The sequence below is a fragment of the Hippocampus guttulatus genome, chromosome 22 (assembly GCF_054856545.1).
Source record: "Hippocampus guttulatus isolate MCC_2025c chromosome 22, RoL_Hgut_1.0, whole genome shotgun sequence".
Taxonomy (NCBI): domain Eukaryota; kingdom Metazoa; phylum Chordata; class Actinopteri; order Syngnathiformes; family Syngnathidae; genus Hippocampus; species Hippocampus guttulatus.
In genome coordinates this window covers 8,416,425-8,439,132 of record NC_141282.1, presented here as the reverse complement: position 1 = coordinate 8,439,132, position 22,708 = coordinate 8,416,425, and the positions used below count along the sequence as shown (strand labels likewise).

At 55.9% G+C, this 22,708-nt stretch overlaps 4 protein-coding genes across 6 annotated transcripts; all 4 read right to left on the bottom strand.

Moving 5' to 3' along the window:
• Positions 1-588: 588 nt before the first annotated feature.
• On the bottom strand, positions 589-2,726 carry il22 (interleukin 22). The gene is made up of 6 exons (XM_086103654.1): positions 2,368-2,726; positions 1,719-1,888; positions 1,574-1,639; positions 1,342-1,491; positions 1,190-1,249; positions 589-827 (listed from the first exon to the last, which is right to left on the bottom strand). Exons 1-6 carry the CDS (start codon positions 2,450-2,452, stop codon positions 735-737), a joined length of 624 nt encoding a protein of 207 aa, XP_085959780.1. The 5' UTR covers positions 2,453-2,726; the 3' UTR covers positions 589-734.
• Positions 2,722-7,728, bottom strand: saxo6 (stabilizer of axonemal microtubules 6). Its single transcript, XM_086103653.1, has 12 exons — positions 6,462-7,728; positions 6,296-6,379; positions 6,055-6,206; positions 5,470-5,670; positions 5,279-5,388; positions 4,983-5,052; positions 4,131-4,294; positions 3,916-4,055; positions 3,635-3,678; positions 3,403-3,565; positions 3,263-3,325; positions 2,722-2,981 (listed from the first exon to the last, which is right to left on the bottom strand). The coding sequence occupies exons 1-12, from the start codon at positions 6,619-6,621 to the stop codon at positions 2,872-2,874; spliced, it is 1,461 nt and encodes a 486-aa protein (XP_085959779.1). The 5' UTR covers positions 6,622-7,728; the 3' UTR covers positions 2,722-2,871.
• Positions 7,729-7,890: 162 nt separating this feature from the next.
• On the bottom strand, positions 7,891-12,559 carry LOC147186475 (ras-related protein Rap-1b). 2 transcript variants are annotated; one of them, XM_086103656.1, is made up of 8 exons: positions 12,268-12,559; positions 10,781-10,850; positions 10,587-10,655; positions 9,990-10,046; positions 9,763-9,903; positions 9,469-9,612; positions 9,285-9,373; positions 7,891-9,209 (listed from the first exon to the last, which is right to left on the bottom strand). In XM_086103656.1, the coding sequence occupies exons 2-7, from the start codon at positions 10,835-10,837 to the stop codon at positions 9,287-9,289; spliced, it is 555 nt and encodes a 184-aa protein (XP_085959782.1). In that variant the 5' UTR covers positions 10,838-10,850; positions 12,268-12,559; the 3' UTR covers positions 7,891-9,209; positions 9,285-9,286. The 2 variants fall into 2 exon arrangements, with proteins under 2 accessions (XP_085959782.1, XP_085959781.1); XM_086103655.1 differs by having other exon boundaries at positions 9,273-9,373; positions 12,268-12,551.
• Positions 12,560-12,746: 187 nt separating this feature from the next.
• On the bottom strand, positions 12,747-22,140 carry cand1 (cullin-associated and neddylation-dissociated 1). Of its 2 annotated transcripts, XM_086103651.1 has the most exons (26): positions 21,811-22,140; positions 21,200-21,275; positions 21,045-21,112; positions 20,483-20,637; positions 20,289-20,412; positions 20,068-20,155; positions 19,836-20,004; positions 19,652-19,757; positions 19,140-19,285; positions 18,762-18,913; positions 18,560-18,700; positions 18,279-18,420; positions 17,988-18,196; positions 17,741-17,909; positions 17,580-17,669; positions 17,274-17,427; positions 16,549-16,786; positions 16,139-16,327; positions 15,922-16,065; positions 15,672-15,807; positions 15,424-15,600; positions 15,252-15,347; positions 15,026-15,195; positions 14,722-14,886; positions 14,530-14,637; positions 12,747-13,959 (listed from the first exon to the last, which is right to left on the bottom strand). In XM_086103651.1, exons 1-26 carry the CDS (start codon positions 21,876-21,878, stop codon positions 13,735-13,737), a joined length of 3,705 nt encoding a protein of 1,234 aa, XP_085959777.1. In that variant the 5' UTR covers positions 21,879-22,140; the 3' UTR covers positions 12,747-13,734. The 2 variants fall into 2 exon arrangements, with proteins under 2 accessions (XP_085959777.1, XP_085959778.1); XM_086103652.1 differs by lacking the exons at positions 20,483-20,637; positions 21,045-21,112; positions 21,200-21,275; positions 21,811-22,140 and having other exon boundaries at positions 20,068-20,217; positions 20,289-20,409.
• Between the last annotated feature and the right edge of the window lie 568 nt (positions 22,141-22,708).

Sequence of the window (22,708 nt, the reverse complement as noted above, 5' to 3'; positions counted from 1 at the left end):
ACGCGGAATGAGCCCAAACGCCCCCAATCGATGTCGGCTTCGAATGCGATCGGGGTCGGCTTGGGCTCGGCGCGAGTCGCTCCGAACGGCCGCGCCGGTGCTCGCTCTGGTTTGGATCCGCTTCGGATGCGGAAAAGTCCCGACGGGAAGGAGGAAGAGGAAGCGGAAGAGGACGAGGAGCGCCTCCCGACGAAGAGCGCGCGGAACGCAGCGACGGCGCCTTCCTCGTCCCTCCGCTCCGCAGCTCAGTCGCACGGGGGTGTCCCTTCCACTGACCGTTGGTGAAGGCCTGCCAGGTGACGGGACTTTGACGTCACCGCCCACCTGCGATCACCCGGACGACGATGACGAACGCGCGTGCACAAATGCGGGGCGGAGAGTCTGCCGTCACTTCCTGCCGTGGCAAATTCCCGGGAGGAAATCACCCGGCGGGAGGGGCTCGGGTGCGCCAAGTGTCACGCCCTTTGCGCGCACGCAGTGTCAAAAAACGTGCACCTAACACACGACTGCCACACGCGCCCTTTAATGTAGCAAGCGCCCCCCCCCCCCCAGGTTTACCTGACAAATGACGAGTAGTCCTTTTTTTTATTGTTGTTGGAAGGAGAAAAATTTATTGGACGTCAAGACTGTAACACCCGCGTCTCCGTGGTAGCAGCCATATAAATAGGAAGTCATCGATTAAATAAGACAATAAATAAAGCAGTTGTAGTCGCAGTAGTTGTCCTTTGTGCGCGTCAGCGGGTGGCGCTGACGCAGCTGTCGTGCAGATACGTGAAGAGAATGTCCACCTCGCTCAGTGCCTTGTTCAGGCCACGCCCGTTGTCCATCTACAAAAGACACAAGCAAACAAAGCGCTCATCGTTTCTTCCATCGCCACCGTGTGTGTGTGTGTGTGTGTGTGCCCACGCGGCCTGCACTAATTTCAAAACTTTGCGGGGCAGTTTTAGAAGGTGACTGTCTGAAGCCAATGCTCCACTGCGAGCTGCGTGTAGGTCCACTTCCGCTTTGGCGTCAGAGTGCAATGGGCAAAACGTGCTGCGAAAACTATTCGAGCCTGGCTGCCACGTCATTGGCAGAGGGGGGGGGGGGGGGAGTGTCAGTCAGTGGGGGTCGGGGAGCAGCCCCACCGTGACATGGCGAGACGGCAGAAGGGCCGCGCCCATTGGACAAACGCCGACGTGCCGTTTACCTTGGCCAGCTTGTCGCGGAACCGCGCCACGTGCCGGTGGTCTCGATAGTGCGCCGCATTCTGGAAGGACCGCGGGTGCAAAAAGGTCAACGCCGCGGTTCAGGCGCAAAAGCCCGCAGGGACGGAAAAAGACGCCGGCGGGTGCAACTCACGCATCCGCGCTCTTTGAGGTCTTCGCTGGCCCTGTCCAGGTCCGAGTGCAGCTGGTGCATTCTGGGGTGCAGGTTGCCGACGCGGTTGAGGACGTTGTTCAGGTAGAAGTCCAGGATGTTGGCGTGCAGGCAGCAGATGCTCATGCGGTCCTGGAGGGAAGCCCAGGCGGGAGCGGGTCAGCCCGGGCGAGGCCCGGTCGCGACGCGACGCGACGCGACGCCCGTCGCTTACCTTCTCCTCGTCGATGGCAACGTTGAGCCTGATGTCGGATTCCTCCTCCGTCTCGGACCTCTGAGCCTGAACAGCGACAACAAAACATCCATTTTGCCACGCCAAGTTGCAATCTCAACACATTTGGCGTCTCCCTCATACTCACGTGTAACGAGACTTCCTCGGCGGCCCGGTACGTGCTCGGGCTCCTCAAAACTTGGCTGAGCGGCTGATGGGCGGGCCCCGCCGCGCCCCGCCGGACGCAGCCGATCAGGAGCAGGGCCAGCACGCCGGCGCCAAGATGGCAGAAAAAGAATCGCGCCGCGCTGCCGACCACTTTCATGCCGATGGTGGTGATGAAAATAAAAAGGAAGAGTTGACGAGATGAGGCCCCAACGCGCTGATGATGCGACCCGTGCGCACCCGCCGCATTTTATAGGCACAAAGCCTCCGCCCCCCCACCAGAAAATAGGACAAGCAAAAAACCCCAACACACACACACGGAGGTCAATGCAATTACTGTCACCTGGAGGAAATTAAGCGTCAGGCAAAAAAGAACAAAAAAAAAAAAAGGCTTATGTTCGTTATTAATCTGGAACAGTGACATCACTACTACGTTTCCAGTGCGTGCGTGTGAGAGCGAGTGAAGGCCTGAATGCGTGCGTGTGTATACATGCTATGTGCCCGAGTGCGTGACAAAGACTCCGTCGGCGGCGCGGACACTCAAACTAATAAGAATGTTTGCAGAGCATGTTGACATCAACGCGACAATCGCGATGGAAGCGCCGCGCCACAAAATCAAGACGTCAACATACCTTCCGCAAGGACCTTTCCTTTCATCGCGTCACGTGACAGGAAGTGACATCGCCGGCTGGCCGCGAGAAGGCAATCTTGGTCCATGGACGGCCGCAGCGATGGACTTTCCGCTATCCTTCTCGCGTCGGCCCAAAACCGACCGAAGAGCAAACGTGCCAATTTTGGAGCGCATTCACCAGTCGTGAATGAATTGAGCCTTTAGCGTGATGAATAGAAACGACGGCGGAAATGATCGGAATCCGGGAAACGGAGACATGGAGAAAGAAAACATTGGGGTGAAGAATAAGAGCGAAAGGCCATGAAAGAGCGTCAATGAGAAAACGGTCACAATCCAAGCCAAAATTAGAATGAGAATCACCCTCCAAATTCAAGAAATGCTCGTAATTCAAGTGGAAAGGCCACAGGGCAAAAGGACAAGAAGCCCCCCGCACCCTCGCAAAAAAAAAACACAAAAAAAAACAAAAGAAAGTTGATGTGAGTCCGAGTGAAAAGTCGGTGACGGCTCAACTCCTCTCCCAGAACTGCCGTCGCCTCCTCTGCGCTCGCTCCAGCACGGCCGCCGCCGCCGAGCACGACGCCAGCGAGCGGCTCGACATGACCGACAGACGCTCGCCTGGGCCCAAAAAAAAAAAGAAACCAATCAGGGGACACCGTGCTGCTGCTTGTGGCATGTGGTGTGCCAGTATCACCTCCGTAGCCATACAACAGACTGCACCGTACGGGGGGGCAATTTCAGCTCCTCGGAAGATATCCGCGGTTCTACGCAGAGGATAAACAAGACCTCGCTAAGGTGTCCAATCGACACGTGCCGCGACATGATTTGCCTTCAAATAGCCGTCGCGTGGGAAAGAGCCGAGAGGGACGCCGTCGCAATATTGCTCAGCAAGGACTCACTTTCATCAGGACAGAGGTCGCTCCAGGAAGCCGGATGCGACCGGAACCTCAGCCCTAGCTCGCCTGACCACACGCACACACAGACGCACCATCAACATGACATGGACCGACCAATCACCGGCCTGACCGACAGGACTCACCGTTGTGTTGGAATTCGGCGTGTCTCAGCCATCCTCTGATGACATGCGTGGAGGGCGGGGCCGATCCCCGATCAGCGGGCCGGCGGTGGGGGTCGGGGCTACAAAGTTCCAGCCCTTCGGGAGTGAGCGCGCCGTCCGCTGCGTAAACGCGCGGGTCGCGCCCCTGCGCGCACATCCGGCGGATCATCAATTCGTCGGTCGGCCGATCGATTCGCCGATCCGAATCAATTACCTGAAACGCTTCTGGACCGGACCTGCGCGCGAGGATGGCGCCCCCTGTAGGAAAGATGCGCGTCAAACCTCTCTGCTTGTTGAGCTCTCTTTTTCTTTGCGAGTATGGCGTGAGGTGGCGTTTGACCAGCAAGAAATGAAGACGGCTCAAAAGGACCCTCGACATCCCGGGCAAAATAGTCTTTTGAGTTCGCCTTACAAAGGGTTACGTCGCGCCAAGTATTTTTGGCGTCGTCCGTTTGCACGCATATGGTCATGAACGGGGGGGAGGGGGGGGCGTACCACCAGCAGGCGCGGTGACGTCGAGGTGCGTTCTGCGAAGCGGTCCGCCGTCCGTCTCGGAGGTGGGCGAGCGCCCCGCGCTCCGGCCGTCCCGGCCGCCCGCTTTGTCTTTTGCCGGCCCGGAGGAGGAAGCGGAGCAGCTGCGGAGAGGAAGCCGCACGAGTGCGGGTGAGCGGCCGGGGGTCGCGCGGCGCACAAGGTCGCGCGCGGCTCACCTGGCCAGGTCCAGAGCCTCCGCCGAGGGCGCCGGGTCGGCGCCGCCGTCGGGCTCCCACAGGACGTTGTGCCGGGACTTGAGCTGGCTCAGGTGCCGCCTGGAGAAGTTGGTCCCCCACGCCCGCCGCCGGTACCACGAGGCCTTCTGCCGCAACAGCGCCACCTATGTGCGGCAACGCTCCTTCAGAAGACGGGCGGGGCTGGTCGTCGGCGCACACCAAACGTTTTCACGCCCGCAAACACCTGTCACAGGTAAACGCACACGCCGCCGTCGCTCCGAGCGTGCGGCGGATGTGACCCCAATGACGAAGAAGCGCTTCTAAGAAGTGAGTCAGCTTTTCGAATGCTCCCCGGGAGTTCTGGTAAAGAGCGAGCGTGACTTCAGTGACCTCCAAGCTGCACAGCAACAGGAAGTCAACAGATATCACTGACTCGGTTTTTTTGTTTTTTTTCAATGAACGGAACATGCAGGCAGAGCAAACCGCTGGTTAGTACGCGCGTGCTTCTTGTATGCCGCGCCGGGGTTTGCTCCGTGCGCATACGTGCGTGCGTGTCTTGCACACAATCATGTGTGTGTGGGCTAAGCGTTTGTGCACGCGGGCGTCTTGCGTGGATGCATGCCGAATTCCTGCCTGAGCGTGTTGCGTGTTTCATTTGTGCGCACACGCGCGTGTGTGTGTCAGTGTGGTGTGTCTTGGTGATGGATGTGTGTTGTGCGCGCGCCGTTTCCCTGAAATGAACCGATGCGGTTTGCTGGTTCTCCCCCGCCCCCGCGCGCTACTTCTCCCGATCTTCCGCCAAATAAGGCGCACACCGGTTCGCTTTGGAGTCACGTGATCGCCCCCACTCACCTGAGGGGGAGCGCCCGCCGCTTCTCGTAGCGGACCGGGAAAGCTGGCTTGATATTCCGTCAGTAGCTTCCTGTCAGACGGGCGCGCACACGGGCAAGAGTTGACATTAGCAACGCGGCGGACCGGGCTCGAGAGCGGCCGCCGGCTCGAGAAAACCGATCGAGGGAAAGCTTCCGACTGGGCTTTGCGTTCCAAAGTTGGGCGCTCGACTCGGCTTGGCGTTCGCACACGCAGGCGGACGGCCAAAGGATCACAAACGCACGCCGGCTGGATTTAAAGGCGGCGGAGGTACGCACCTGTGTCGTCGCGGCACCTGCGGAGGGGGCGGGTCTTCCCTCGGGTGGGCGGGGCCGGCGCCTCGCGGGTGGGAGATCTTCTCGGACTCCTCCCTCATCTTCTGACTTTTCTGCTCAAAGCAAAGCAACGTCGTCGTCGTCGTCGTCGACAACAAGACCGGCAACTCGCGCGAGCGCGGGCGTGTGCGTACGCTGCGCGTGTGGAAGGCGGGAAGCCTCTGGCGGCATTCCAGATGTTTCCGCAGGGGGGGTCCGCGAGACGGCGACGCCCCCCGGAAGCTGCGGCGGTACTCCGTTTCCATGGGAACGGGGGAGCTCCGCTCGGCAGGCTGCGATTTTGCTTCCGTGGCGACGGGCTGCGTTCGAAAGGCGGGGCGGCGGCGCAGCAGCACCTAGCGCACAAATGGCTTCCTTTTCAATCTCAAAGAGACACGCCCCTCTTTCTTTCATAGATTGACGCTCATCAATCCCCCCAAAAAAAGAATATTAATTCCACTTTTCTTTTCCAGTTCACGATAACATGAAAGAAAGGCAATTCCTTCTCATTTTGAAGGGGGATTATTTCGGATTCAGAAAGGTGTCCAGCTTTTTTGAATCGGATTCTCCCCAAACAAAGAAATGATGATTTGCCAATTTTTGGATCGCGCCCTCGAAGCCACTCTGGATTTGGGTCCCACGGAGGCTCCGAAGCGGGAAAGGGCTCGCCGAAGGCCACGAAGGTGGACGCGACCGACGGGCCCCCGTGCGACCGGCGGAACGCGTTGCGTGCGGCCCACCTGTTGCGCCGCCAGCAGAGGAGAGCCGGCGTCCGTCGCGTTCCTCGCCGACGCTCGGCGGTCCTCGGCTTTTCTCGACGGGTGAATTTCCGCGACCCGGTCCGGCCCGGCCGGAGCCGCGGCGCGTTTGCGGTCCTTGTCCTCGTTGCGAGCTGCGGGCAGATGTTCGGCATCAGGGGCGGGCGGCGTTAGCGCGATGAGCCTCGGCCGGTTGGCGTCAACGCGCGTCAGGGGTTCGGACCTGCAGGGAGCGCCGCGCCGCGAGCCCGAGAAGCAGCGGGACCCGATCTCCTTTCGTCAGCGGGGTGGTCTTCTCTGCTCCCAGCTGATTGGACAAAAATCAAAAGATAGAGTAGAGGGGAGAGAAAAAGGCATCCATCCGTGGTGGTCCGCGATCCGACGCTGACCTCGGTGGGGCCGGCGCCATCCGGCCGATGAGATGCTTCGCTGAGGAGAATGAGAAAGGCTCCGAGAACGTCGGAAGCTCCTCTCGCGTTCACTCTGACAAACATGCAAATTGTGGTGTGGTCGGGGCACATCTCCGCAAAAGAACCGGTCGCCGCTCATTTACAGGCAGGGGGGGGGGGACGAAGTGGCCCGGGCGGGAGGCCTCGACACACCGCCGCACTTCACGCGCGCTGATTCGAGGACCTCTGACCCAGCGCGCATGCGTAAACTTGCTGCTCACCTTCCCACGCGAGAGCACGCCGACGCGCTTCTTAACGCCAGTTCAAGACACCGAACAATAATAGATATTACACCATAAATCATTTTAAAAAGCAGCTTCTTAATTCTTCTTAACTGAGCTGGCTACCGCGCTAATGAGCTCGCGCTAATCTTACCGTGACCATCGTGACGTTTCCGGGCGACAAGTGAACGCGGCCTCGCCCGTCACTTTAGCAACCACGAGGTGTCGCTTGACGCCCTGGGAACGAAAATGAAACGGACGAGAAGAAAAGGTCGCGGCGACCTCGAGTTCTGAGGGCGAACCGGCGCGACAATAGGACGCCGCCGCCGTTGCCGGGGCAGCGGAGAGAGCGAGAGCGAGAGCGAGAGCGAGACGCGCGCATGCGCCAAGACTCCAGGAAGCAGGATGAGACGCGCTTTCATCCGCGTCGAAGAAAGACGACCAACGCCATCGCGTTCCTCTCCGCGCTACATTTGCCTTGTCGAGTCGTGTACGACGTCGATGGGTACGCGATGCGATGCGGACAAAATCTCCCGTCGAAGTGCTGCATTTGTGGACGGCGCGGACGCGAGAGAGTCACGATGTCAGCTCGCTCTTAGAAAATGGCACCACTTTTATTTAAGGCTTTTCAAGTTTCAACTTTACATTTGGCTTCACCCCCACGGTCCCCGCCCCGACCCCTGCAACGCACACGCACGCACGCAACAACAAACCAACGCGAAAGCGACACAGGGGGAAGCAGAACGGAACCAAACGGACACTTTTGTGAGCTCCGCGGGTCGGCGTCGTCAACGTGCATGCGGGAAACAAAAGCGCAGACTTTTCTTGCGCTTAGTTGAGCGTCGCCGTATGCCGACTCTGGTGCCTCAGTGAACGGTGGCGCCGCCTTGTGGCCGCATGACCGCAGTGGCGAGCACGTTGACACGGCGTCACCTGGAGGCCAAACGGACAAACCACACGTGACCAACACAAACGCAACCTCCACTCCCAGCAAACACACACGAAGACCTCCAGACACGAACTCTCACACCGGCACAACATCCACATATACTCCCACACACAAACTCATGCATATATACACACACACATAATAGTCACACGGGCCACACACTCACCCTCCCATGCACAAATGCGCACAATCACACACATTTGAAGACTTTAAAGGCTTTTAGTGGCTTCAACAATCTCCTCTTGCATCAACACTGAGGTGATGCGTCGAGCACAAAATGACACAAAAGGCCAAGGAGTAAAAGTGGCGCAACAATCCCACAACTACACAATCATCATCATGAACAACAAAATAGCAACACAAACTCTTCCTGTCTCACGTGTGTGTCTTGTATATACTTAATGTCCGTAAACATGTCGAGACATGTTAGCAATACAATCTGGACGCACGCGCACACGCACACACAGAGTAGTGGACCAGTGTGAGTCTGCTGTCCAAAGGCAACATGTCCGCCGCAGGAAGCAGCAGCAGCAGCAGCAGCAGTCGATCTGGGCTCAAAGTCACCGCTAACAGCTAACGGTCACACACAAGCTAACCTACTATCAAACAAAATAATGAAGGTGTGGCCAAAATAACTGTTTCTGTAACATTGTCAACGGCGGCACTGGGAGTCGTCGTTAGAAGGCAGAGGAAAAAAACAAAACAAAACAAACACGCCGCTAACAGGAGCAATGCCACACACGAGCTAACATCATAAGTAATATTCCACGTGGCGAAAGACATTTTTCGTAACGTGCCCACTGTTGGCAGTTTTTCAAAACAGTAAGCCAAAAACACGTCACTAACAGCCACCCATGTAGCAATGCCGAGCGCTAAAGACAGAACAGCGCGGCACTCACGGCCACATGCGTCAATGTTACACGTGAGCTAACCCGTTAGATGCTAATATCGGTGCGCCTGGTCAAGTTTGCCACTGTTGTCATTAAAAAGTGGAGGTAAAAGTATGCCGCTAACTGCTAACCGAGGTGCTGAGGTTAGCTGCGTGCTAACACAGTGAGCTCATGGCAAAAACTATTGCTGCTGCATTGCCGCCCTCTCCCCCTAAAAAAACAAATACATTTTTTTAAAAAATCACATGAGCAAAATAAGCAACATTTCACAAATGCTGCACGACTAGAGCCACACACACACACACACTCAAAGTCAGCCATGTTGGTCATGACATCAAAACTTTGCACATCGAGTCTGAAAGACTTTAAAAAAAAAAAAAAAAAAAAAAAAAAAGAGACAAGAGCAAGAAGCAGAAACATCTGGGCAGCCCATCTTCATCATCCTCATCATGACAGTCTTTTGATGTTTGGTTTCCAAGGCAACAGAGGAGAGGACGGGGAAGCATGGTAGACGTGGTTGTCATGGCGACAGACTTCCAACTTGATGATGATCATGTAGCTGGGGCGGGGCAAGTTGGAAGAAGTCCTCCGATTGGTTGCTTGGTTGATGTCGTACAGGTAAGCACAGCTGCAAACATAATCCAGGAAGTCAGTGTGTGTGTGTGTGTGTGCGTGAGACACTACCATGTACCTGTGACGCTACCATTAGAGGAGTTGACAAGTGGACTTTTTGCGAGTTCTCCCAGGAACTGGACTCTTCCTGTTGATTTGTCTCACTAGATCATAGAAAATCTGAATATCGACGTACGCACAAGACAATGAGGATAAAATGACACAGCTATGGGATGGATGTACATCAAGCAGCGTGTGTGTGTGCGAGCACGTGCCTCATTGACATTGATCTTGCTCTTGGCGGAGGTCTCGAGAAAGGCGCACGAGTTCCACTGGCGAGCGAGGCCCACGCCCGACTCTTTGGCCACCACACGCTCCACCTCCAGGTCGCACTTGTTGCCCACCAGGATCATCGGAACCTGAACACACACGAGGGCGCGCACGCTTTGTTTTTCAAGGTCAGGTTGGGTTCGTGTGCAGCCAAAGTGCCGTTTTCACGTTTCAGGCAAAAATAGGGTTTACTCCAGCTGCCAAAGCCTGTGCATGTGTGTAGGCGTGTGCCCACGTACATCATCTGTGTCCTTGACACGGAGGATTTGCTCTCGCAGGTCCTGAAGGTCATTGAAGGTCGACTGAGCCGTGATGGAGTAAACCAAAGCGAAGCCTTGACCGTTCTTCATGTACAGGTCACGCATGGCTGTGAACTGCTCCTGAAAAACACACACACACACACGTCACCCTCTGTTTCCATGGCAACCGTCAACACACCATTTGTGATGTCATAAAACAAACTTACTGTGCCTGCCGTGTCCAAGATCTCCAACATACACTGCTGGCAATCCACCTCCACCTGCTGCACACACAAACACACACACCCATATATACACAGTATGTGTGTGTGTGTGTGTATGTATATATATATATATATATATAGATAGATAGATAGATAGATAGATAGGCGGACCAGTGGTTAGCATGTAGACCTCACAGTGCAGAGGTCGTGGGTTCGATCTCGGCTCCGGCATTCCTGTGTGGGGTTTGCATGTTCTGCGCGGGTTTCCTCCCACATTCCAAAAACATGCATGGCAGGCTGATTGGACGCTCTCAATTGTCCCTAGGTGTGAGTGTGCGCGCGGATAGTTGTTGGTCTGTGTGTGCCCTGCGATTTGCTGGCAACCGGTTTACTGTGTACCCCGCCTACTGCCCGAAGAGAGCTGGGAGAGGCTGCTGCAGCACCCCCCGCGACCCTTGTGAGGATAAGCGGATCGGAACATGGATGGATGGAGATATATATAAATACACGCACACAAATATGTAAAATACATTCAGATACACACACGCACACAGGAAGTGTGTTGTACCAGTGCTGTGGTTGTGCATTTACTGGTCTTACCTTGCGGTAGGAATCTTCTATTGTGGGGTCGTACTTCTCTACAAAGATTCCCTGAACAAACTGGACTGTCTATACACACACACACATGCAAGATCAGATACAAGGAAGTAGGGCAACAGTGTGGAAATGAAAACAATGTGCTGGGATATGTATTCGATGTGTGTGCGTGCAAGAAACAACAAAAAGTTTCTTACCAAAGCAGACTTGCCAACGCCGCCAGATCCTAAAACCACCAGTTTATATTCACGCATCTTGACCTAATATCTGTGCGCGCGCGCACCACACACACACACACACACACACACACACACACAAAAGTAAATAAGCATGTCACATGGTCAGTGGTGATGTCACAAGTGTGGAATCCAAGTGTGGCCATGGCATCATGTATGCATGTGCGTGTGTCCGATTGTCCGCCTGTGAGTGGATGTGCGCATGTGCATACCAGTCATGCCTAACGTTGCGTTTGCTGGAACAAGATGCAACATGCCAACACACACGGCATCAATGAGGGATGCCATGGTGACGTGTGTGTGCGTTTGCGTGTGTACATGTAAGCAAATGCTTTCGTGGATGGTGGCGATGATGATGACGTTGTGTTGAGGAAGACAAAAATTGCAAAGTCAACAAGCTGTGACACGTTTGGTAAGGTTGACGCATACTTAAGCTGCTTCTATTAAACTACAAACCCATGTACTGACAGATTGTTGGACCCTGAACGCCTCACCTACCCAAACACACAGAAAGGGACAAAGCATACATTTTTCCTACCGTCTCTGACGGCATCACAGCAGAAAAGTTGTTGGAGCCTTTGTGGCGCGTTCACAAACACACACGACGACTTAACTCAATTGGCCCCTTTAAGTGATGACATTTGTCAGACGGTCCCACCATGTTTCGGTCGCACACCCAACTTGTGGGGTCCTGAACGCGTTACGTGTTCGCGTGTACATACACGCACACACACACACAATTTTGGCCAAGTATGCTTAAGAACACACAGAGAATTATTCTCGGGTAATTTGGCCCACTGTAGTTCTCCAATAAACAACCCACAATGACACCATTTTGTATATTATAGAAATACCACAAGTACAGGGAGTCATCAGATATTGAAGGGATTGGTCCTACAGTCCCTGAATGTCTCAGGATGTTCAGGCACGCAGTAAAATTGCCGGACCCTGAACGCCTCGCGCCACACACACACTCAACTAGGTGGGGTCTGTCAATAATAATACAACGCGTGTGTGTGTGTGCGCGAGAGAGAGGGAGAGACACGCGGGGCGAAGCTAGCGCACAGACAGACAAACCGAAGTAGTCGTTAATAAGCCGGAAGTTCCTGTCTTTTCATGGCCGCCCCAAGGAGCTCCCCTGGCCGGCAAGCTGTCCACCAGGCCCCACTGAGCGTGTGGAGGCGAGCGGAGCTCCGACGGGCGGGCCGCCATCACATCAAGAAAAGCACAAGCACCGCGACAACCTGACTGTCTGTCCGTCTTTAGCGACTCGCTTCCGCAAACCGGCCCCAACGCGCTTCGGCCTGTCCCCCCCCCCACCCCTCGAGCACAGCCCAGCCCGGCCGCCTGTCAAAAGTGCTCGCGGGGCGTCGAGTCTAAAGTGGCACGCCGACGACAAAAAAGTCGAACAAGTAACAAGGGGTGGGAAGAGTGAAAGCAAGCCTCACCGTCATCCAGCCGTCGGCTGCTCTTCTCGCGCTTTCTCTCCGGTTCCGCGCGAACGTTCCTCGACCAGCCGCTCCCTCTTCAGCCCACATCAAGTCAACGACAGGAAGACAGACGCGGACGTCCGGCTTCACATTTCAAAACAAGTGGCGTACCGGAAGTTAATGTCGTCCCAACTAAATACGGTTCACTTGTCTACGAGACCGTCTGGAATATTTGTGAGCTATGAAACGTTGGCATATGGTTGCTTCCAGGAAAATCTTACACCGTACATCCAAATATTCACATCAAACATTGCACCACACAGCAAAGGAATGACATTCACACAGACGCAAGGTTGCGAAGCCACACCCAAAGAGGAAGGAATCACCAAGAATAGCGACTTCCTTTTGACACGCGCGCGCGCACACACACACACGCGCGCGCGCACGCTTCCTGTTTTTGAATTGCTGCCGAACCAAAAAGTGGAAACAAACCAAAATGTAACTTATGCTTTTATTTATTTTCTCGTGTGCCAAAAATCAACTTTGATCTTCCTGCATCTCTTCAGCTTTGAAATGTTTCATAAATGGGCAGCGTCGTGATTGAAGTGAGGTTCTCTGTTCGAATCCCGGCACTTGTGGATTTCTTCTCCCGCATCACCCATGAATGTTTTTGGAACGTGGGATTGGGAACAGGAAAACCCACACGCGCACACCCAAGCTGGGATTCAAACCAAGATCCTCACAACTGTGAGGGAGACACGCTAAACACTGGTTCAGCATGCAGCCCATAATGCTGATTATTCATGTAAAAATATGACGTGTGCGAGTATGAAGGCAGGCAGAAATGGACCTTTCTTTTTCTTCATACTTTTGGGCGATAAGCAAGAGCAGACCAGTTCTCACCAGATAGACCCAGCAGCAAATGTTACCGTGGGGCCCACAAGCAATCCCATCGGGTCTGCAAACACGCTCCAACATTTACTTCCCCCCTTCCTTCTTCAGGAGTTGGCGTCGAGGGCAAGTTTGTGTGTGAACGGGAGAAGCCGATTGGTCCGTAAACGGGGAACAACCTGCTTCAGTGGCACCCAACTGTCCGCCACCACTATCCCATAAGGAAAAACAAAACAAACAAAAAAAGAAAACACAAAGCTAGCAAACTCCCACAGCTCAGCAGGCCTCAGGCAGGAAGTGCCACTTGCCCAGTTTATAACACAATGGCGGTCAATCAGGTCGATACCCGTTCTCCGCTTGGCAAAAAAGAAAAGGGGTGGGGGTGGGGGGGAGCCAAATTTTGTCTGTGTGTTTGCACGACTTTTCAGTGCAATGCATCATGGGAACGACCAATCGCTAGGAGGGTGTGTCGCTACGTGTGTGTGTGTGTGTGTGTGTGTGTGTGCGTGTCATGGGAACATGCCGCGGGGTTGTCGCTCCAGCAGCAGGGTGCCACGTCGCATCGTGCGTCCGTCCGTGCGTGCGCAGGCTGGCCTAGCTGGTGTCCATGGACTCCATGTTGGCTGAGCCGGAATCCCGCTGGATGGAGTCGAAGATGGCCGCCAACTCCTGATTGGACGAGATCTGCGACTGGAACTCGGACATGAGCGGTGACTTCTCGGCCTCGGGGATGGTCAGCAGCGCCACGACCGCTCGCATTGCTGAACGCTTCAGCTCGTCCTGCTTCTCAAACTCCTGCTTCACTGAGTTGGCCTTCACCTGAAGCGCACACACACACACACACACACGCGCACACACTTGGGTCGACACGGATTCCAGAGTGAACTTTGACCTCATCTGCAGATACCCTGCATTATTGCAACGTGTCCAGCGATCCCTTCACTTATGGCGGTTAACAGGGACCGTGAAAAACCACGGAGGAGGGTTTGCTCGGAATTTTTGTGTCAGTGTATGTGGGGACCAACATGTTGAAAATATGTCAACAGTGATGATACTTTACATACTGGAGACAAAGACGACAGACAGCAGTGCACGTATTTGCTTATATATTAAATGATAAAACCTTATGCGGTCATTAACATTCATCAGCATTTCCTTTTGAGAGAGGCGAAGAGACTTGTGTTGGCGGCGTAGAAGGCGGCTCTCGCTTTATGCTCTGACAGTTAGCCTCCAGCTAGCTCCTGCCCAGCTAACCCCCGCGCAGCCGATGCGTTTATGAGATGACAATTAATCGGTATTGATGAGGAGGCGGCAAAGCGAATGACTTGCTGTATTGAAGCGAGGGATCACCGTCTGTGTGTGTGTGTGTGTGTGTGTGTGGAGTGGCACCTTGGTGGTGCAGGTGGCCCTGAGAGGCTCGACCAGTCGGTCCAACCGCTGTAGGACGGCACTGGGACAGAGCGAGGACAGGCGGGCCAGCATGAGAAAGGTCAGCATCTGCGAGGGCGACAGACGGGAGAGCGCGTCAGGCGGGCTCGCCGACGGGCAACGGACGCCGGCCGGCCGGAGAGCGCTTGCCACCTTGATGTCGTAGTGGTCCTTGAGGCCGTCCTCCACGTGGTTGAGGAAGGTGAAGATGTCGATGCGGTCCAGGCAGCTGTCCAGCAGCGTGTACATGCACTCGAAGGCCGCCTTGCGCAGGTCCAGCCCGTCGTCCACCGTGTGTTTGAACGGGCCCATCTCCACCTGCACGCCATTTTAGACACACACGCACGCGCACGCAAAGTACATTTAAAGCGCAAAGGACGAAAACAGGCACGATAGCATGGGACGGCTAAAGCAGCAGACGGCGCAGTTGTCCCGACGCGTGGCCGGTGTCGCTTACCTCCCGAATGAGCTCCTTGCGCACTTTGGTCTCATTGTAAAGCTGCGGCAGGACCGAGTCCAGCAGCTCCCGGATGAGGCTGGGTTTGTTGTGCGCCGCCGAGTTGAAGGTCACCAAGGCCACGCGCCGCACGTTCAGGTCGGGGTCCTCCAGGGTCTTCAGGAAGTCACCTGGCACACGCACGCGCGTCACAACCGGCGGCGGCGCGGCGAGCGCGTCGACGTACCTATGCAGTTCTTCAGCAGCGGGTCGATGGGCTGCGGCTGGTCCGAGATGGTGAACTTGACGGCCGTCACCACCGAGCTTCGGGCGTACGACGAGCCTGCGGGCGCCCGCGCGGCATTCAACCACAGCCAAAGGTCGCACGGGAGCGCGGTCTCGCTCGGACGCCCTCTCACCTGAGAGCAGGTATCCTTTGAGACGCGGCAGCAGCGTTTCGGGGTTGATGAGCGTGAGTTTCCCCAAGCACTCGGCCACCACGTTGCGGGTTCCTTCCTCCTGACACTCGCAGTGCTTGAGCAGCAGCGTCCACACCGACTCCACGTACGGCTTCAAGCCGGACACCGACGCCGAACCTGAACGCGCGGGGCCGTTCATACGCAAACAAACACGGGCGGTACGCGGGCGAGCGGGCGCGCACACTCACTGATGATCTCCTTGAGCGAGTGCAGCAGCAAGTACTGCCGCTTGGACGAGGAAATCTCCTGCAGGACAAAGGGCAGATATTCCGGAAGGTTCCCCACCGCAATGCTGCCCAGCGCATACGAGGCCGCCGACTTCACCTGAGACGGAGCGGCAAAAAGAAGGAGCGGGGTTCAAATGTTGACCGTCTGGTCGCATTTCTCAGAGCGCTCTCGGTGCCACGTTTGGAGAAGCGGCGAGGGCGCGGGCGTCACCTCCTCGCTGGAGGACGAGAAGGCGTCCAGGATGACGGTCTTGAGCTCCGGTTGGCCGCTCAGGTCCACGTGATGGCCGACCTCGCCCAAGGAGAGCAGCGCCAGCAGCCGAATGGAGTCCGTGGAGCGGCTGTTCTTCACGTCCTGGCGGCCGCGAGCAAAGGCGTGAGCCGCGCCGGCGCGTGCGCCTCGGCCAAGCGCCGGCGCCGTTACCGACCTGTATGAACTGGCCCACCACGGCGGGCCCCTCGGCCGGACACGCCCTGGTGAGCGCGGCCACGCATTTGGCGATGGAGCAGTAGGCTTGCTTGTGAGGCAGCGCCGCGCTCTGCGAGTAAACCGGGCCCGTCAACATCCGCAGCAGGTCCATGTAGCCCAGGCCCGCCGTGTCGGTCGACACCAGCGCCTGAACGCACACATGCACCCAAGGAAGGAAGGAACCTTCAACCTCCCGGCTGCTCCGAGTACTTTGACCGCCCCGAGCCGGAGAGCGTCAGCGTTCACGTCAAGCGTCCTGACGTATTGGTTTCAAGACAGTTCTTGGGCTAATTAACGACAACTCAACTGAACGATTGAAATCCTATTCCAAAACAAGCTTCCGTGTGCATTGAACGTTTGCTAGCGCACCTGGTAGAAGTCCAACATGGCGGCGAGGGCGCCCCCCTGCAGCAGCGGCGACCTGACGAGCGCGATGAGCTGCGTGAGGATGCTGCCGCCGCTCAGCTGGCCCAGCAGCGACGGGTGCGTCACGGCCAGCGTGGACAGGAAGCTCAGCGCCATCTGCGACACGTGCATGTCGCTCTCCGAGATCAGCGGCGGCAGCTCGGCCAGGACGGCGTCCACCATCACCGGCGTTACCGCCGAGCTGACCGCCGCGGAGACAGCGACAACAAGGTTAGCGCGCCCCGTGCCAGACTCCGGACGGGCGGGGCGGGACTTGGGCAGGTGCTCAACCACTGGCCGCTCATTTTACCGTTTGGGACCGAGCCATCTCCTCCCTGTTTTCCATCTCTCCCTACTCTCATAAATCGAGCTGAGCGTTGCAAACGATAAGACAAAGATTCAATTACAAGCAGCCGCCTGTTGCCGCCTCATCGCTTTCCCAATTGTACGCTTTTAGGTACGCATGCAGACGCAGATATTTATTCTTTCTGTTAATTTGTTTCCCACATACTTGCAATTTACCCCTCACTAATTTCCCGAGGCAAGACATTTGAGGGGGGGGGGGGGGGCGACCCATCCTCTGTTGTTCAGTTAATAAAAAAATCAATAAAATTGAGTGACTCATTCTGCGCTGAGGCCAAAGGCTCGCCTGCTATTAAAGCGGCACCCGTGTTGGGGAGTGGCGGTACCTGTAGTTCCTGAGCAAGATGTCGAGTGCGGCGAGCGTGCAGAGCTTGAGCGCGCGCTGGTTCTTGCGCAGGAAGGAGGCCAGGATGGGGATGGCGTCGGGGAGGACGGGCCGCAGGTCGATTTTCAGCGGCGAGCCGGCGATCAGCGTCAAAGCTTTGGTTCCAAAACAAACACAACGGCTCATCGAAAGCGCTGGCTTATCCCAATTTCACCTCCCACTTTGCCCCCCAAAAATCCAACTCCCCAATCCAATTTGAGTTAAGTTTCTCCCCCAACGGCCCATGCATGCTCCTCGCGGTGTTGACCTTTGACCGTGGTGAGGCGTGTGATCTCATTCTTCAGACGTTCCAAAAAGATCAAGAGCGTTCCGGGCAGTTCAGAGGGGAGGCGGTCGCCTGGGGGGGGGGGTAAGAGTGAGAAAAGCCGACAGGAAGCTGAAGCACAAACAAGCACTCGGCATCATTACCCAGGTTGCAGATGATCTGTCCCATGCAGGAAATGGCGCGCTCTTTCACTTCCTGGTCGATGTCGGCGGCTTTGAGGCGTCTTATTGTACAGCTGAACAAGTCGGCGATGTAGGGCGAGGGGTCAAAGCTTTCCGAGCCTTCCGATTGGCTGTCCAGGGGTCGGATGACCTGCAGGCCCGAAGCGGCGGAGCGGGTGAGGCGCCGAAAGGCCGTCAAAGCCGAGGCTGGCCGGCGCCGGCCGTTCACCTTGACCAGCTGCTGCGTGACCAGGAGAGCCTCCGAGGTGATCTTGTAGAAGGGGTCCCCGACGCACGCCACCACGGGGGGGACCAGGGCGGGGACGTGGGTGTGGAAGGCCTGGGCGGGATGCGTGACCATGACCACGTGGAGGCACGCCAGCGCGTCAATCTTCAAGTTGGAGCTGCTCGACTTGTCGTTGAGGGAAAAGATGATCCCTGAAAAGCGGGCGCTCCAAGTCAAAGGTGACCGCGATCGCCCCTCGTGGACAAGGCCGGACGGCGAGTGCGGCGGCGCTACCTGGTATGAGCACGGGGATGTGCTGCGTCAGCGCTCCCGGCAGCACGTTGACGAGCTCCGTCAGCATGTTGAAGCAACACTGGCGCGTCTTGACGCTCTTCTCCTTCAGCTGCTTGTGCAGAGCCTTCACAATCATGGCTACCTAAGGGGCGCCGCACGGCCATTCACATCCAGCGCACGAACACAACCTAAGCTCGCCTTGACGAGGCGTTTGTCACGACTCGCAGCGCCCCCGCCCCTCCCAAGCATCCGAACCGATCCGCCCTTCCTCCTACGGTCACCTGACTCTGCAGCATGGTGAGCGGCGTGTCCCCCTGCTCCATGGCGTCGGGGTCGGCCAGCCAGCTCTGAGCGGGCCGCGTTTGCTTGAGCAGCGACAGGTAGGCGTGGAACACGTCCGCCTTCACGTTCTCCTCTCTCTCCTAGAGGCGAGGGCGCATCGATGGGTGAGCGCAAGATAAGCGGGCGGCGGCAAGAACGCACCTTGAAGCGGCAGACCAGCGCCGGGGACACGGAGCGATAGAACTCGGGCAGCATCTCGTGCCGCGTGGAGACCACGGCGTCCAGGCACTTGGCCGCCGCCCGCCGAACCTTCCAGCTCATGTCGTCGTCGTCGCTATACTCGTCGTCGCTGCCTGCAAGCCCCAAAGTTGCGCTTACGGTCGGCGTGAATCCGTCAAAAGGCCACTCGAGCGCTTCTCGGGCCTCGCTCGAAACGGCGAGATGAAAATACATTTTGAATACGACCCATCAATCAATCGGGTCGGAAGATATTTCTGTGCAGCCCCGGAAGGAATTTCAAAAACCGCTTGCCACGAATGAGTACAATAGTTTCAAGTCGTTGGAGGGGAGGGGGGAGACCTTGGTAGTCTTCATCGTTCTGCTCGGCGTCCATGGCGTTGTCATCCTCGTCTTCGTCGTCAAAGTTGTAGTTCGGGTCGTAGGTCAGGTAGCGCAGGCAGATGGAGATGACGGTGGGAACGTGGGCGTACACCTCTTTCGGACACCTGAGGAAGCCGCGCGCCCGCAAGGCGTCAATGTGCGCATTCAAAAGCGCACCCTTTCAACGGCTTCATGGAAGTCGGACACCCCGCAAAAAAAGTTCCCGCGCCGATTCATCCGGTTTTCTTATCGGACATCCGCATACGAACGGAAAGAATTTGTCCAACAATACAAGTTGAAAAATGTCAATGAAAGCAAATGGGACATGTCGTGACTTTTTGAATTCAAACAAACTTTTTTTTTTTTTACATGCCACCTCCCCCTTTAACAGTATCTTGGTAACGCTGCTCAGCGTCAACATTTTGGTCACGGTAACTACGATGCGCTGCGTCTGACGCGATTCCCCTCGAGTGCGTGCGTGCGTGCGTGACCTCCTGACGAAGGACTCAAAGGCCTGGATGCAGTACTCTCTCAGCTCGTCGTCATCCACGTTGCAGAACTTGACCACCAGTGGGATGATCTTCTCCAGGTACTCTCCTGAGCGGGGGCACAAAGGCTCGAGTGAGCGTCGGGTCGCGTCGAGACGGCGCGCGTCCTGCGCGTGCGCGGGCTGACCGATGCGGTGTCCGGCCTGCCTGCTGATGGCGGCGGTGCACTGGATGTACGTCCTGGTGGTGGACATGTTGTCGTTGCGCCCCAGCTCGCTCAGCAAGTGCTCGATGAGGTCGATGAAGACCAGGTTGCCGCAGGACATGACCAGGTGTCCCAGCGCCATGATTGTCCGCTGGGGGATGAGGGCGGCAGGGTTACCGCGCGACACGCTCGGCGCGGCGAGACGCTCCCTTACCTTCCTGACGGCCAGCCTGGGCGAGGTGAGTTGAGGCAGAAGGCAGCTGAGGATGGAGGGATGGAAGTTGACCAGCAGCCCCCCCTGTCTGAAAGACATCACAAGGCGGAGCCATTCATTTCATCTCCAAAGACGAGTTGAATTCTTTCTCTGGGATGGGGAGAAATCGAGGAAACCTCTAAAAAGGCGCAGGGCAAAAAATGAAAGGCCATCACTCATACCTGCACAGCATGTCGGCCATGATGTCGAGCGCCTCCAGCTGCACCGACACGTCCTCCTGCTTGGCGATGGCGCTGGTCAGTCGACCCGTGATCTTCTTGCACACGCTGGCGGCCAGGGCCGAGCCTGCAAGGGGGGGGGGGGGGCGTCACGCGCGATGTCACGATGAGGACGACGACAACGGCGGCAGTTTCACCGCTGGACGCGGGCGGCAGCTCGCCGATGACGGTCTTGAGGCCGATGGAGGAGATGTCTCGCAGCTGCTCTTTGTCGGACAGCATGTTGGTGCACAGCGTGTCCACGATGGTCTCCACCTGGTACTCCTTCACCTTGCTCACCAGAGGGCCCAAGCTGCCGACACACGCGCGGCATTTATCCAGAGCAACGACAAGGAGAGCGTGCAAGTTGCGCGGGAAGAAAATACACGTGAACGCTGAAGAAGAGCTCACCCGGAAATGGCATCTTGCGCAATCCATTGAACACTTGATTTGAGCCAAATGTGCTGAAGAGTTTGGGCTCGTTTTAAATTGTTCAAGAAACGGTCGTTAAAAATGACTCTTGCGAGACGTGCAGAATCCAAGCCCGACTTTCCAAAGTTTGGCATGAGAATAGCTCAGAGTTTGAAGTTTGGAAGTTGAGATGGGTTGCGATCAGTCAAAACGTGGCAAAGGAGTCAAAGTACAAGTAAACGTGCGGATAAATTAAAAAACACACATGTTATTTCCTCTTCAGCATTCCCAAAACACCTTCAATGTTACCATTTGACGGCCAAGTTCTGAACTTCTCCATTCTTGTCCTCGAGCAGCTTCAGAATCATCCTCACCACCTGTGGATCACAGCGCCACCACAACAAGACTTATGCCGACCACAATGGAAACGATTGCCATGTCAAATGGCGCTGGAGTGAACCCACCTTCCTCTCGCTGTCGTCGTCTAGTTTGATGGAATCTTTCTGCAGTTCTGTCATCAGGTCATTTGTGGCCATGAACCTGCGCACCGCGACAAACCATACAAAACCTTGGTGCCAAGTACCCGATACCTCACATGTCAACATTCGAACACAAATTATCCCACCAGAACAGTGCATCCAGTGAAGAGGGCTCACTGCTAACTCGCCGGTTGTTAGCATTGCAACGTTCAAGTTTGCCAATTCATTGGTCACGTTTTCTGACATCCTGGATGATTGACAGGTGTCAACTATAGCGTCCCCGCGGCTTTGAGGCTGCCTATGTGACGCATTCGCGTGGCTGGTCGTATACGCAAGCGCCAAGTGCAGCTGATGCTATGTTAGCATGCAAGCATGACACAAGTTGTATTGTGTGTGTGTGTGTGTGTGTGTGTACCGCAGCTAACGGCTAACTAGCCCCGGTTGTGAGTGCGCTAGGAGCCGTTGGTGGCATGCTAAGTGCTAACATAACACGCTCAAAGGCCTGCTACACAGGAGGCGCTTCTCTCTCTCTTTGATTCGGAGCACACGCATCTGAGTCAATGCGGAAAAGTGTGGCGAGTGAACGGCCATTTTACCTGAAATCTTTGTCGCTGGAGGTCATTTTCTCCAGGAGGTTGGAGATGTGATACGAGGCGCTCGCCATGTTGTTAGCCGTTAGCCTGGCTGCTAGCGCAGTGCTCGCTCTTCAGTGAGTGTGTGCGTCTGTTCCGGTTCCGTCCCCTTTGTCTTCGTTTCTGGTTTTTGTCCAACTCCGATTCCGGTCGCTACTGTTGCCTCCGCTCTAGTATTTTCCTTCTCGTCGTCCTTTCTTTTCTTTCCTGTTTGCGCTACAGCGGCAGCGGCGGCGGACGAGTGGGCATCGGTGCGTTTTGAATGTGTCAATCGAGATCCCGTTCTCCGCCGAAGAGGGGCGGGGTTTGCGGGACTGGATGCTGCTGGGCTTCCCACACACGTGCACGCACACCCACTTGTTGGACAGACCTCGAAAATAATAAATGATGATGATGAGGCTCCCGTTTGTGACCTGACTGACGAGAAAAAACGAATTCTATAACTTTGTCTGAATAAAACCCCCCAAAGACGTCGCGAATCCCAAATCAACTCTCAACTCGACTGTATTTCTCGAGCACTTTCAAACAGCCGTCGCTGCACACAAAGTGCTGTACATGGAGCAATTGACATATACAACAGTACAGCAACAAATCAGGAAAAAAGATGACAGAGAGCGACGGCTGTTTGAAAGTGCTCGAGAAATACAGTTGAGTTGAGAGTTTTGAGGCGGGTTTATAAAGGTGGACAGCGAGGAGGCTTGCCGAATGTTCATATAGAATGAATAGAAGAGAATAAAATCACATAGACGCGATATTGCTGTTTTTGACTGCCACACCTGACCGTCGGTGTGGACATTTTAGCTCCGTCAGAAAGCCACCTCCGGCTTTTTATTTGATATTTTACGATGCAATTCGAAACAAT